Here is a 12,249-nt window from a genome sequence, read left to right as displayed (position 1 = left end):
GGAAAGTTCTGCTCTAGTGGATATGTGTCTTGGCCTTGCTAATAGCTTCGTTTATGTTGTGAAAACAATCTGTTGGCAGCTGGCTCAACAGACATGTTTTTCACTGTAAGAGGTGAAATAAAGCCTTGTCCTCACAATACTTCACTGTTCCTAATAAAGTCATAGAATCATAGAATGCCAGGTTGGAAGGGACCTCAAGGATCATCTGGTCCAACCTTTCTAGGTAATACTGTAGTTTATATGAGATGGTTCAGAACCCTGTCAAGCTGAGACTTCAAACTGTCTACTGTGGGGGAATCTTTGCTGCTGCAGCACACTGTTTACTCATGTTGAACCTGTTATCCACCAAGAACCCCAGTTCTCTTTCCACAGGGCTGCTCTGCAGCCAGATGGATCCCAGTCTGAACTGTGCTCTTGGGTTCTGTGTTCCCAGGTGCAAAACCTTACACTTCTCCCTGTTGAACTTCATAACGTTCCTGCTAGCCCACTCCTCCAGCCTGTCTAGGTCATCATGGAGGGTGGCCCTCCCTTCTGAAGTGTCAACCTCTCCACTCATATTGGTGTCAGCAAACTTCATCAGGGTGCTCTTGATCCCAACGTCCAGGTCACTTATGAAGATGTTAAACAACATAGGGCCCAGTATTGATCCCTGGGGGACCCCACTTGTGACCAGTTGCCAGTTTGAGAAGGAACTATCAACCTCTGGGTATGGTCAGTCAGCCAGTTCCCCACCCACAGCACAAACCACTTGTCAAGGCCATAATGAGTCAGTTTGTCCAGAAAGAGTCTGTGGAGGACCATATGAAAAGCTTTGGAGAAGTCCAGGTAGACAGTGTCCACTGTTCACCCTGCACCAACCGAGCAGGTTACTTTGTCATAGATGGCGATGAGGTTTGTCAAGCATGATTTGCCCCTGGTAAGTCCATGTTGGCTTTTCCCAATCATGTCCTACCATTGACTTGTGACAGTCCCCAGGATGATTTTCCTAGGCTAATGGGTCTATAATTACCTGGATCCTTTTTTTGATCCTTCTTATAGATGGGGTGACATTAGTCTTCCTCCAGTCTGCAGGGACATCTCCCAATCTCCACGACTTCTCAAAGATTATGGAGAGCAGCCTTGCAACAATATCAGCCAGCTCTCTCAACACCCTAGGTTGGATGGTGTCTGGTCCCATTGATTTGTATGGATCAAGCTCCTGTAATAGTTGACACACCAACTCTTCCTTCACTGATGGTGGGTTGGTGTCTGCATCAACCTTGACTTTTGTTGCTATGGCCTGGGACCCAACAGTAGTGGTAAAGATGGAGGTGAAGCAGGTGTTGAGGACCTTTGCCTTTTTAGCACTGTTGGTGACTAGTTCACCTCTGCTTTTTAATAGTGGGCCAGTATTATTCCACTGTTTCTGCTTGTGGTTGATGTATCTGAAGAACCCTTTCTTGAAGGTTTTGATATCTCTGGCCAATGTCAGCTCAAGCTGAGCTTTTTGCTTTCCTAACTGCAATCATTTCATAGGATCATAGAATGGTTCGGGTTGGAAGGGACCTTTAAAGATCAGATAGTCCAACCCCCCTGCAGTAAGCAGGAACATCCTCAACTAGATCAGGTTGCTCAGAGCCCCATCCAACCTGACCTTGAATGTTTCCAAGGATGGGGAATCTCTCTGGGAAACCTGTTCCAGTGTTTCACCACCCTCACTGTAAAAAATTTCTTCCTAATATCTAGTCTAAATGTACCTTCTTTCACTTTGAAACTCTTCCTCCTCATCCTCTCACTACATGTCCCGCTCAGAAGTTTGTCCCCATCTTAATAGTTCCCTTTTAAATGTTGAGACTTGTCTTCACCAGGCTGAACAACCCCAACATTCTCAGCCTGTCTTCATAGGAGAGGTGCTCCAGCCCTCTGATCATCTTGGTGACCTTCCTCTGGATTTGGTCCAACAGGCCTGTGTCCTTACACTGGGGCACCAGAGCACTACAGGTGGGGGTCTCACAAGAGCAGAGTAGGAGGGGAGAAATCGTGTCCAATGACCTGCTGGCCACACTTCTTTTGATGCAGCCCAGGATATGGTTGGCTTTCTGGGCTACAAGCACACATTACCCGTACCACCCGTACTTTTTCTCAGCGTTGTTCTCAGTCCCTTCATCCTCCAGCCTGTACTGGTATCAGGAGTTATCATGACCCAGTTCGAGGGCCTTGCACTTTGCCTTGTTGAACTTCATGAGGTTCACATGGGCTCACTTCTTCAGTTTGTCCAGGTCCCTCTGGATGGCATCCTGTCCCTCAAGAGTGTCAACCTGTCACACTAATATGATTCAGTTTTTATTACTGTGCTCTAAGTTTGAAACCTGTGTCTGTGAACAGCAAATGGTGTATCATGTTATATGAGATACTAAGATTGAATCCCTGAAGGCCTAGACTGTGCAAACCCATGTGCATGCCTGAATTTGTGTTCACATAAATCAAAAATCACAAAGGGTTTATGTACTATGATTTCTAAATGTGATTACCCTGATTTTTAAGTACTCCAGGGTGGAGTCTTAAGAATCTTGCTGAGCTTTAACCCTGCTTTTACTGAAGCCATATTTCAGCCTATAAATACCCAGTGCTTCCAGGGGTTTGTGTGAGAATTAAAGATGCTCTGCAATGCTTAAGGTAAAGCTGACACTTTTAATAGTCTGCAGGTTCTTTTCTGGTCCACATTTAAGGATAGTGTAAATATTTTCCTGTTCCAAATGTTTTTTAACCAGATTCTCAGTGCAATTTTAGTTCTGGAGCTACAACATGAGTTAAATTTGTTCAAACATCTGTCTTAATAAAATGCTGGCAGAAGAACTTCATCACGTGTAAAACCCACAAGTAAACTCTTTTTTATTTGTTTATAGGCTAACAGTGGTAGTTCAGAACTGCAAGAAATTATGAGAAGACGACAAGAAAAAATCAGTGCAGCGGCCACAGATTCAGGTGTGGAGTCCTTTGATGAAGCAAGCAGCCACTAAATCCCTGTTCTTTTTTCTTTAATTCCATTATTCATAGCATTATACCATCCAGCTTTGTTTTAGGAAACAGTGAAGGGGAATGTCTTACTGTAAATTTAACTAGCCTCCATAAAGAAAACTTACTGTAGTCTCCACAGAAGTACCTGCTGCTGGCTTCTCATTATTAAAAATGAACAGATGAGAAATTCAATGGAGGTTCCTGACAGGTGAAAATATTGGCACATGGTTCATTAACACCCAAAGATGAGTTTTGACTTTATGGAATTAACATGGCAAATAAACTGGAACACATCTTTGTGATTCATCTGAGGGAGGCTGAGCCAGCAAATAATAAGCATTTGAACCCTTCAGTAATAATAAGACTTGGAATCCCATCTCTTGCTGTGGTGTGCAATGATGTATTTTTTGGCTCAGTCTTTCTTGCCATGCAACATTCGGCTGCAGAACATTTACTTAAGTTGTTGATGCCAGCAGTCAGAGAGGAAGTGTGAAGAGACTGAACAGCAGCCCAATGTAGACTATATCTCTTTTGCATCACTCCCAAGATGTTTTATTACTAATGATACTGTTTATAGCAAAATAATACTCTGTACATTGATTTTATCAATACTTCACTTGTGATGAACTATAATATTGCACAAAAAGAAATATCTAGAAAATAGTAACACAACTCAGCTCAAAGAGATGATCAGATTCTGTAGGTAGCCATGAAACAATTTGCAGTACATTATTATTTTTTTTACTATACTTGCATTTTTTTGGTTTGTAACTTAACCCATGAGAAGAACAGTGTATAATTTAGACTACTCTGTGTGCTGATTCCGGGTATCAGTTTTTCCTTATGTAAAAAGCTGTTGTTCCTTTATCAATGTAATCTTTTGGGAAAGTGGATTTCTGGAGGCAAAAGGGGAAGAAAAGGAAACATCTCTTCCAGCAAATATTATTTTTGAAGATGCAATGATTTTGTCACAAAATGTTCTGTTATTTCACATGGTTTTGTGATTTTATATATAATATATGTATTATATATAATATATAATATCACTAAATATAGACAAATTTAATCATCTAGTTCAAGTTTCATAGTGCCTTTTTCACATGAATCAGCTTACAGTCTGCAATAAACAGTATTTCTTGTCTGTTAAATAGTTGTATCTTTGTGTCTACAAAGATGATATTGAAATAAGAAAGTGTTCTTGATTTTTGTCATTAGTTTGCTTTTCCTCTGTGTACAAGGGAAAAAAAGAATCCTATTCATTTTTCATAAAAGAAAAATTAAAATCTTAATAAAGGTGTTTAGTGCCATTTATTGTAAATGTCCCTAGAAATACTACTTCTGTGTGTTGGTTGTGTGCCTGTGTATTTTTGCATGTAATATATATTCTTCATACCTGTCAAAAGCACTTAGGTTTGTCGTTTAAACATACTAAGAAATGAGTCAAGAAGTGACAGATCCCAAACTGAAGACCCCCAGCATACACAGAAGCATGGTAGCTGCACACATTCAACTTAAAAACATAGCTTTAGGGGGAGGAAATTATCTCATGGCCTGTCCTATCATTAAAGGTAAGCCTAGACCTCCAGAGGCTTGATATATTCTCTGATTCACATTTAAAATTTCCTCTTCCTCACCCTCTCTAGTGTCTATACCTAGCCTGAAGAGTGTTCACTGTACAGCAACCTTCTCTGCACTGGGTGGGGAATGACTAAAAAAATCAAGGAAGATCTGGAGCTTCCCTTGCATAGCTGCTTTGTTACTTGTAAGCACCGGAGTAGGAAACTTTTAAACGGGTCGTCAAAACTCTTTATTTTAAAAAGTAGAGTCACTATCTTTTCTCATGGAAAGTGTGTCTAGTTCCATAAGAGGCATTGTGATCGTTACCTGCACCTCTGTTGCCCTGTCAGTTACCAAAACGCGAAGCAAATACTCATTCTCTGCAAGGTTTTATTCTAGCATTCAGCATAGGCTTTGCTTTTGGCCAGAAGGAGGAGTTTGGCATGTGGAGATCTTTGAGGAAGCCTCCAGGTTTCATCTCTGAGAGAAAAGAGGTGGCTTCACAGCTGTTGTGATTTTTGTTGTTGTCAGTGATTTTGTTTGTTGTTTGATTTTGTTGTGTTTTGTTGTTGTTTTGTTACTGTTGTTGTCATTTTAGTTGCTGTTTTGGCTTTTTTGAAGCTGGGTTTCTGTGTAGCTGTTAAGTTGCATAGAAACAGCCAGAGAAGTTTGAAAGTGACCAGTGTGCTCAGAGGCATCTTTGGGAGGAAAATGGGAAACTCCTTCCATATACTTAAGAGATAAGCAAAATCATCTGGGCTTTGGGGGGTTGGTTGGCTTGTTTCTGTGTTTTTCATAGTTTTCAAATTAGCTACTAATGACTTAGCAACTCAGTATAATTTGAGTTGTATTTAACTTTGTTGAACTAGTTTTTATGATTTCTGTGTTACACCTTGTGAAATCTGAATGGCATAAGCACATAACCTTTTTGCTGGGATTTGCTTGATGGTTTAAAGCATTGTGGGGAGCTTGACCCCGCTGCTGTGCAGATTTTTCAGCTTGCTAGCAGTTATGAGACATCAAAAGATCTCATAGGGGGCTCCTCAAATGAAAATAATTTTTTTTCTTCAAAATTTTCCATGTCTTGAAAACAGTATGAAAATGCCATGTTTCATTCAAATTCTTTTCTTTAGGATTTAAGCAGCGAGGATTTTTTTTTTACACTGATATTTTAGAAAGATGTGATACTTAAAAAGTGTCTTTGAAAAGTATACAACACAGGTTTTTAAATGTGAATAATAATAATAATAATAATAAAGCCTTATTAGATGTGGAAGAAGGAGTCGTGTTTTACAACGTTGCAACTACTTTATTATTTTGCTGCCACAGAGCCTGCTGTTTTAACTGGGTGGACGGAGAGATTTAACAGCACATGGTCCCTCAGTACTTCTATGATTTCTAAGCACATACCTTTTACCATCAGCGAGGCACTTCTTCCCATTCCTTCAGTCTGCTTGTTCCCCTGGGATTTCATGGGGAGAGAGAACCACTGTGAAACCTCACATTGAATTTGTAAGGACCACTTCTAACCAACACTGATCCTCTAGCAACTGAGATGTTAAACAATATTATACATACTTATATTGCTCCAAAACATGTTGTATAAAAAGTTGGTGGTTTTGTTGTTGGGTTTTTTTTGTTGTTGTTGGGGGGGGCTAGGAAATAAGTGCAGAATCCCATGTTATTAGCATGTGCAGAAATCAGTGATTTATGTGGAAGTGGATAACCAAAATTATATGATATTCTGAAATGTGCAGAGTACCTAGTGACTTTGACTGTATTCATCAGTGTTTATGAAACTCTGAAGGTGTCTCTAGAAGTGCTTTGCTGGGCAGTAACATCAGTACCTTGCTAATTTAACTAAGGGAACAAACAGGAACCAATGAATAACAATATATAAATTATGTATTTTGAATTAGAAAATCTGTAACTGGAAGAATTTTTATTTTTATTGTGGAGGCATTTTCAGTTTTCAGGGTTTTAGGGCATACAAAGAAGCAAGAGAGAGCCTGAATATTAGACCCTTGTTCAAGCAGGTATCTCCACCCGTTTCCCTGAGCTGCAATTCATGCATAAGTGAAACGTGAATATGAATGGAACCCATGTGCTTCTGGCTAAGCTACCATTTTATAGGAGCACAATTTGTCTAGGCTTTTTTTCCTCAACTGTGAAGGCTGTGTAGTGTCTAAAACACAAAACAAGCAACACTGTCTAAGGCTTGAGTCTGATCAACCAAGAGTATTTGCAGGACTATTTCTGTGCTTGGCCTCCCACCCTTGCATACACACAATAGGGTTAAATGTGGGAAGTGCAAACATGAGTGAATTTGTAAGTGTGCTTTGGGTTATCTGTTTAAATATTTCACAAGCATCATGAACTTACACTGCTGCTATGTTTTTAGCTAATAAGTGCCTATTTAACTGCCTTTGGCTCTTTCCTCAGATTCTCTGGTAACAAGCATAGGTTGCAGCTTTGGCCTTTTACTGCTTCCTCAGCATCCAGGCCCAAACTAGAAACAGGATATTCATCTGTACCTCTACTTCTTGATAATATTTGTAGCCTAAAAGAGTAGGAGATAAAAGAAAATCAGCAGAATTTCTAGATGCTGCTTGGCTGCCACTGCTGCCAGTCACAGCAACAGCAAAGCTCAAAACAGCTGTTGCCTGCCTGGATGAAACTAGTTTTCACACAAGCCCTTTAAACAGAAGTGAAAGGGAGGTGGTATGATTCTGTGGTTTATGAACTTAATGAGGAGGGAGGAAAGGGCTGGTTTTGGTATGTAAGATCATGACGTTGAGTATTTCACAAGGTGCAACTTTGTCTTCTTTAAGTGGAGGAAAAAAACACCAAAAAACAAACAGACAAACTGTAAAATGAAGTAAAGCACAAGTAAGGCTTCCCAACATGTTCTTAATCCGTGTGTGAGGATGGAAGGACACATTTGATTCCTTCCTTTGATTCTAAAAATCCAAGTATGTCAGGGATCACTGCATAGAGCAGGCTAGAAGAGAGAGCACTTTCACACGTGGCTTTAAAAACTTCTTGGCTCCTCTAACACATAGCTGGAGGTTTACTTATTTGTTTCTTCCACGGCAGCATGCACAGCATGAGGCAACAAAAACCTGCCCTGGTTTCGATTAATGGTCACCCACTGTGTAGAGCTGCTTTTACATGCATCTGGGTCAGTAGATGCTGTAAGGGCAGCAGATCAATAGAGAGAACATATGAGCTATAGGCATGAAACCCATAATTTAAAAAAATAATTACAAAACCTGAAGCTGCAGACAGCTTTACAGCAGTGATGACTTGAGCATTTTATTTTGACAGATGCTGAAAACCAGACCAACAGGCAGCATGAGTCCAGAACAGTGTTTGTTTGGACTTACTTGCCTTCAAGGAGTGTGACAAAGTATGACATGTCAGTTCAGGTTAAAAGCTCTGCATGAGTCTTCTGAATCCCAGTGTGTCCCAGACTCTTTCATTGCTTTACTTATGTATTGAGCTGTGGAAGAGGTGGTTTTCACTGCCATCCCTACACATCCAGTTATGCAGTTTTTGCATACTATATGGGGTAGTAAAGATACTTTTCTGATGGAGTTTGCATTGTAATTGATTTTGTGATTAAGTAGTTACTAAAGGAAAAATACACACCTGTTCCTGTGCAAATGGATTTTTTTTTTGTCATGCATTCAAATATTGTCAAGTAAATTTAGGCAGTGTGCATTTTTGGCATCCTTGCAGCAATCCTGTACCCTGTCATGTTCAGCCAAGCTTCTTTACAGCCAGCTCACATTGTGATATTTTGTGTGCATATTAATGTTTTAAAGGTAACCTGCTAATTCTGGTCTATGATACCGAATAACCATAGATTTGATGGGCAATGGCTTCAGGAGGGAAGAGGCAGTAGCTGAGAAAGCATTTGTGGGGTCCCCCTCCCTCTCCCATTAGTTCTCTAGAAGGATGTGAACATATTTTCTAAGTGAACATATAGTGAAACACTGATATATACTTAAAAAAAAAAAAAAAAAAAAGAAAAAAAAAAGCATGAAAGCAAAGTCTGAATGGTCAAGTGTTAATTTACAATTCTGTCTTCTTTTGAAGTTAGGAAAATCATTGCTGTTCTTACTGAAATGGCAAGTGCTCCAGCTGAGGCTCACTGGTGAAATGAGAGAGAAATGTACCATTGAAGCCTTTGTTGTTAGCAACCTGCTCCCTTAAGACAGAGCTCTCTGCCCTTTTGCATCCATCTCTATGCATCTTGTTTAGAGATCAGGCACCTCTGCTTTAGGACTGGGCTTAGTGGAAACTGTGGAAACAGTAGTAGATGCATGAAAAAGGGGGGAGGGTGTGGGGGGGATGAGGTAGGGCAATAAATATACCCATTTAATAATCAGAGGTAGAGTCCTGTTTCTTCAGAACCCTTCACCTGTTTTATTGGGGGGGGGGGGGAATGTTGTTAATTCTATGCATTTTGCATGCTATAGATGAGATGGTTTGAAGGAAGTTTTCCACTGTAACCAAATACAGTAACAAAATAGCTATTAAAGGAATATACACCTATTTACTGGTTAGTGGAATAACTCTGAAAGAAAAAAACAAAGCATTCAAATATCGTCTGAAGGAGGTTATCAGGCTCCTAGGAGCAGCTTAGCTACCAAACTACAACCTGGTACCCTGACAGGTGATAACAGGCCACGGAGGTGAATAAAAATCACATGCAGGTGTGTTTGCTGTTTTGCTGATAGTGACTTCTTCACAGGTAAGCAATCCAGTGTGTTTACTTTCAGTTCAAGTTTGTTTTGTTTACATTGAGTACCATTGCTGCTAACTTCCAAAAAGGTGACACAAAGCAACAGGTTACAAAAATGCCATCAACATCCATCCTGACAGCATCCATGTCACAATACACAATGATGTACCGGAATTATACAAAGACAAAAAATAATAAAATATATATAGCTAATCATTCTGACTAGAACTGAAACTGACAGCAAAGAAGAGAAGAGCTCCCCTGCCCTGATCCCAAAGCCCCTGCAGGAATCCATACCAATACTTTGGCAGCCTTGTAGTAATAAAGTGATAACCAGCCCTTCACATGCCAAAAACCTTGATTTTGTAACATCGTGAATTCCTGGCTCAGAGAAATCTGTTGCATCTGTTAAAGCACTTTAAAAAAAAATATTTTCCATGCCCCCCCCACCTGAATCAGCTTCACTTTTTGACACAGGGTTAATACTTATTAAAAATAAAAATGAATGAGGGGTATAGGCACCACAGACTGCTCCAACAGTTAAATGTTATTGTAATGGAGTGTAACATATCCCAGCTTGAAACTCAGCTGCACTTTGATTAGATTAATCTAAAAACAAGAACCTTATCAGGTTGATGAAAAGAGCAATCCCTTTGCTTAATTAGTAGTAGCACAGTCAAGAACCAAAACCACCCCATTTCTCAGTGTCAGCTGCCTGCTTCAGCTTCAGGCTTCATGGTTTGGATTTCTGCCCGTCAGTCCATTCCTTGGGTCTTGTGCTCCTCCAGACCCCACAGTGTTGTAGGAAACAGACAAATCCATGTACCCAGCAAGCCCCCCCCACTTCCCCTCCCCCATTTCTGTTCACAATCTCCAGATTTCTTCATGTATGTTCATGCCTCGCTATTCACTAATGAGGTATTATTAGATACTAACAATGCCTGCTCTCCTATTAACATTAGCACAGACCAGTGACACATGAAGAAAGCTCTTCAGTCAACCATTAAAAAAATATTGCACTTACTTTAACCATAAGCCCAACCTGCACAGAAAAAAAATTAATTTAAAAAATTAACCAAAAGTACTGAACAAAAAATCCCAACGCTCTGGAGCAATCTATTTTATGCACATATAGTCTCTTTTCCTTCGTGGTGTTTCGCTGAATTTGGTCCAGTATTTTTAAAAAAATGTCCAGAAATTAAATAGTTCAAAAGACACCGCAGGCTCGTTAAGGCTTTGTCTCCCCAGTGCTTCAAAAAGTTAAAAGTTTCTTTCATTGTCCATGTACACTGCAAAGCAGCAGTCTCTCCTGGCAGAACAACTGGCCATTCAAACCATCAAAAGAAAAAGAAATCAGAAGCAAGGGAAGATGGGTGTGCTTCATGGTCTCACCTGGAACTGAACAAAGAGAATGCTTTAGAAATAAACAAGGAAATAAATACAGTTCTTGGCATTTATTTTGACCATCCCTCCATACAGGCTGGGCCTGCAGCCCGCCAGTACAAGCAGCTGGCCTCTGGGACCCAGATTAGACAGTAAACTACTAGGACATTAGGAAAAAAATGAGGTAAACCATGGTTCATTTAATGGGGAGGGAAACAACATATGCAGAGGTTAATAAAGGTGCACGTGCAGCATGACAGACACACAGCAGAGATGGCAAGTGTTGGTGCCCATAGCCCAGCTCTTCACCAGCTATTTAAGAAGCCAGTTTGTGTTGAAAAAGTCTGTAGCTTCCTTCTTCACTTAAAAGAAAATATTAAGTTTATGGCTGGGTTATTACTTCCACTAAAGCTCATCAGCTTGGCGTCCTCAGAGCTTGTCCCCACCAGCAAACCACTGGGTAGGTGAGAGCCACACGTTTTACTCTGCAGCTGGGCTGGCTGCAGGCAACAGTTCAGGCACTGGGGCTTGTCGGAAAGGCAACATAGTCATGTCACTTATGGTAATGGTAGTGTGAGGCTGAGACTTCTCTTATTCCCTGGTTCTAAATTTATGAAAAAGAAAATAAAATTTCCCCAGCCTTTCATGTCACAGCTTTCTGGTTGTCATCCTGTCTTCCAGCAGGTTTTTTTTGCCATAACAGCAGTGGTAGCAGAGCATCCCCAAACATCTGCTGGCCTTGGTAACCTGGCTGTTGGTAAGAGACTTGCAAATGACTGCAGCTAAAAAGTCCTCCCCTCCTTTAAATTTTTTAAGGTCTGTTAGGATAAATGGTAGGGAATGGTTAGATTGCTCACTCAGGATGTCCAGATTCTCTCTTCAAATGACAGCTGAGCCAATACACCCTTAAATTGTCATGGAAAGTATAGAAAATAACAAGTGCAAAGCTAGAGGAATTTTCCTCACACTCTCCATGTGAACATCAACTCGGAGGGGGATGAAGCACAGAAATTCCAAACCCCTAGCAAAGCTCCTGGAGCAAACACTTATGACACTGAGCAGGAGGGATGTGAGGCTGTGAGAATGGCATACATATATGCCTGACTTACCACCTGTGACTCCAAACTAGGACTTGCTGACATTCTCATATATGACATCACTGATACAGAACTGCTTCTTCTTCTTCTGCCACATCAGTTGCACACACTGGTGAATAAAAATGTATTGTTCCTGGAAGAAAAGACCAAATGCATGGGTTTTGCACCTCAGAAAGCATGACAAAACCCAAACAGTGAAAGAGTTTTATAGCTGACAGGAGCAGCCTGCACAGCTGCTACTTGTCTCCTTCCTCAGGCCCATGCAACATACAGTGAGGTGTCTGCTCCCAAACTAATAGCTCCCAATTGTTAGAGACAGCAGCTGAGGAAGCACAAAGTACACCTGAGGTGCCCTGGCATCATAATCACTTATTAATAATCTGAATGAACACAGAAGTTGAATAGCATAGCATAGCATGGCATAGCAAGGCCTGACATTAGAATAGAATAGAATAGAATAGAATA

General features: G+C 40.6%; 2 protein-coding genes across 2 annotated transcripts in view; one reads left to right on the top strand and one right to left on the bottom strand.

Annotated features, from left to right (window-relative positions):
- Positions 1–3,470, top strand: part of EPS8 (epidermal growth factor receptor pathway substrate 8) — a 52,667-nt gene extending 49,197 nt beyond the window's left edge. The window contains exon 20 of the mRNA XM_010002936.1: positions 2,886–3,470. Within this exon, the coding sequence (XP_010001238.1) occupies positions 2,886–2,999 (114 nt within the window). The 3' untranslated portion in view covers positions 3,000–3,470. The remainder of the gene's footprint in view (positions 1–2,885) is intronic.
- A 7,034-nt stretch (positions 3,471–10,504) lies between these two features.
- The window catches only part of PTPRO (protein tyrosine phosphatase, receptor type, O), a 64,122-nt gene continuing 62,377 nt past the window's right edge, over positions 10,505–12,249 (bottom strand). Inside the window, exons 25-26 of the mRNA XM_010002935.1 lie at positions 11,797–11,917; positions 10,505–10,696 (exon numbers count right to left, since the gene is read on the bottom strand). Coding sequence (XP_010001237.1) covers positions 11,813–11,917 — 105 coding nt within the window. The 3' untranslated portion in view covers positions 10,505–10,696; positions 11,797–11,812. The remainder of the gene's footprint in view (positions 10,697–11,796; positions 11,918–12,249) is intronic.

Source organism: Chaetura pelagica, unplaced genomic scaffold (genome assembly GCF_000747805.2).
Source record: "Chaetura pelagica isolate M959 unplaced genomic scaffold, ChaPel_1.0 scaffold117, whole genome shotgun sequence".
Taxonomy (NCBI): domain Eukaryota; kingdom Metazoa; phylum Chordata; class Aves; order Apodiformes; family Apodidae; genus Chaetura; species Chaetura pelagica.
Note: the sequence above shows the minus strand (reverse complement) of the source record. Positions and strands in the feature narration are given on the sequence as shown.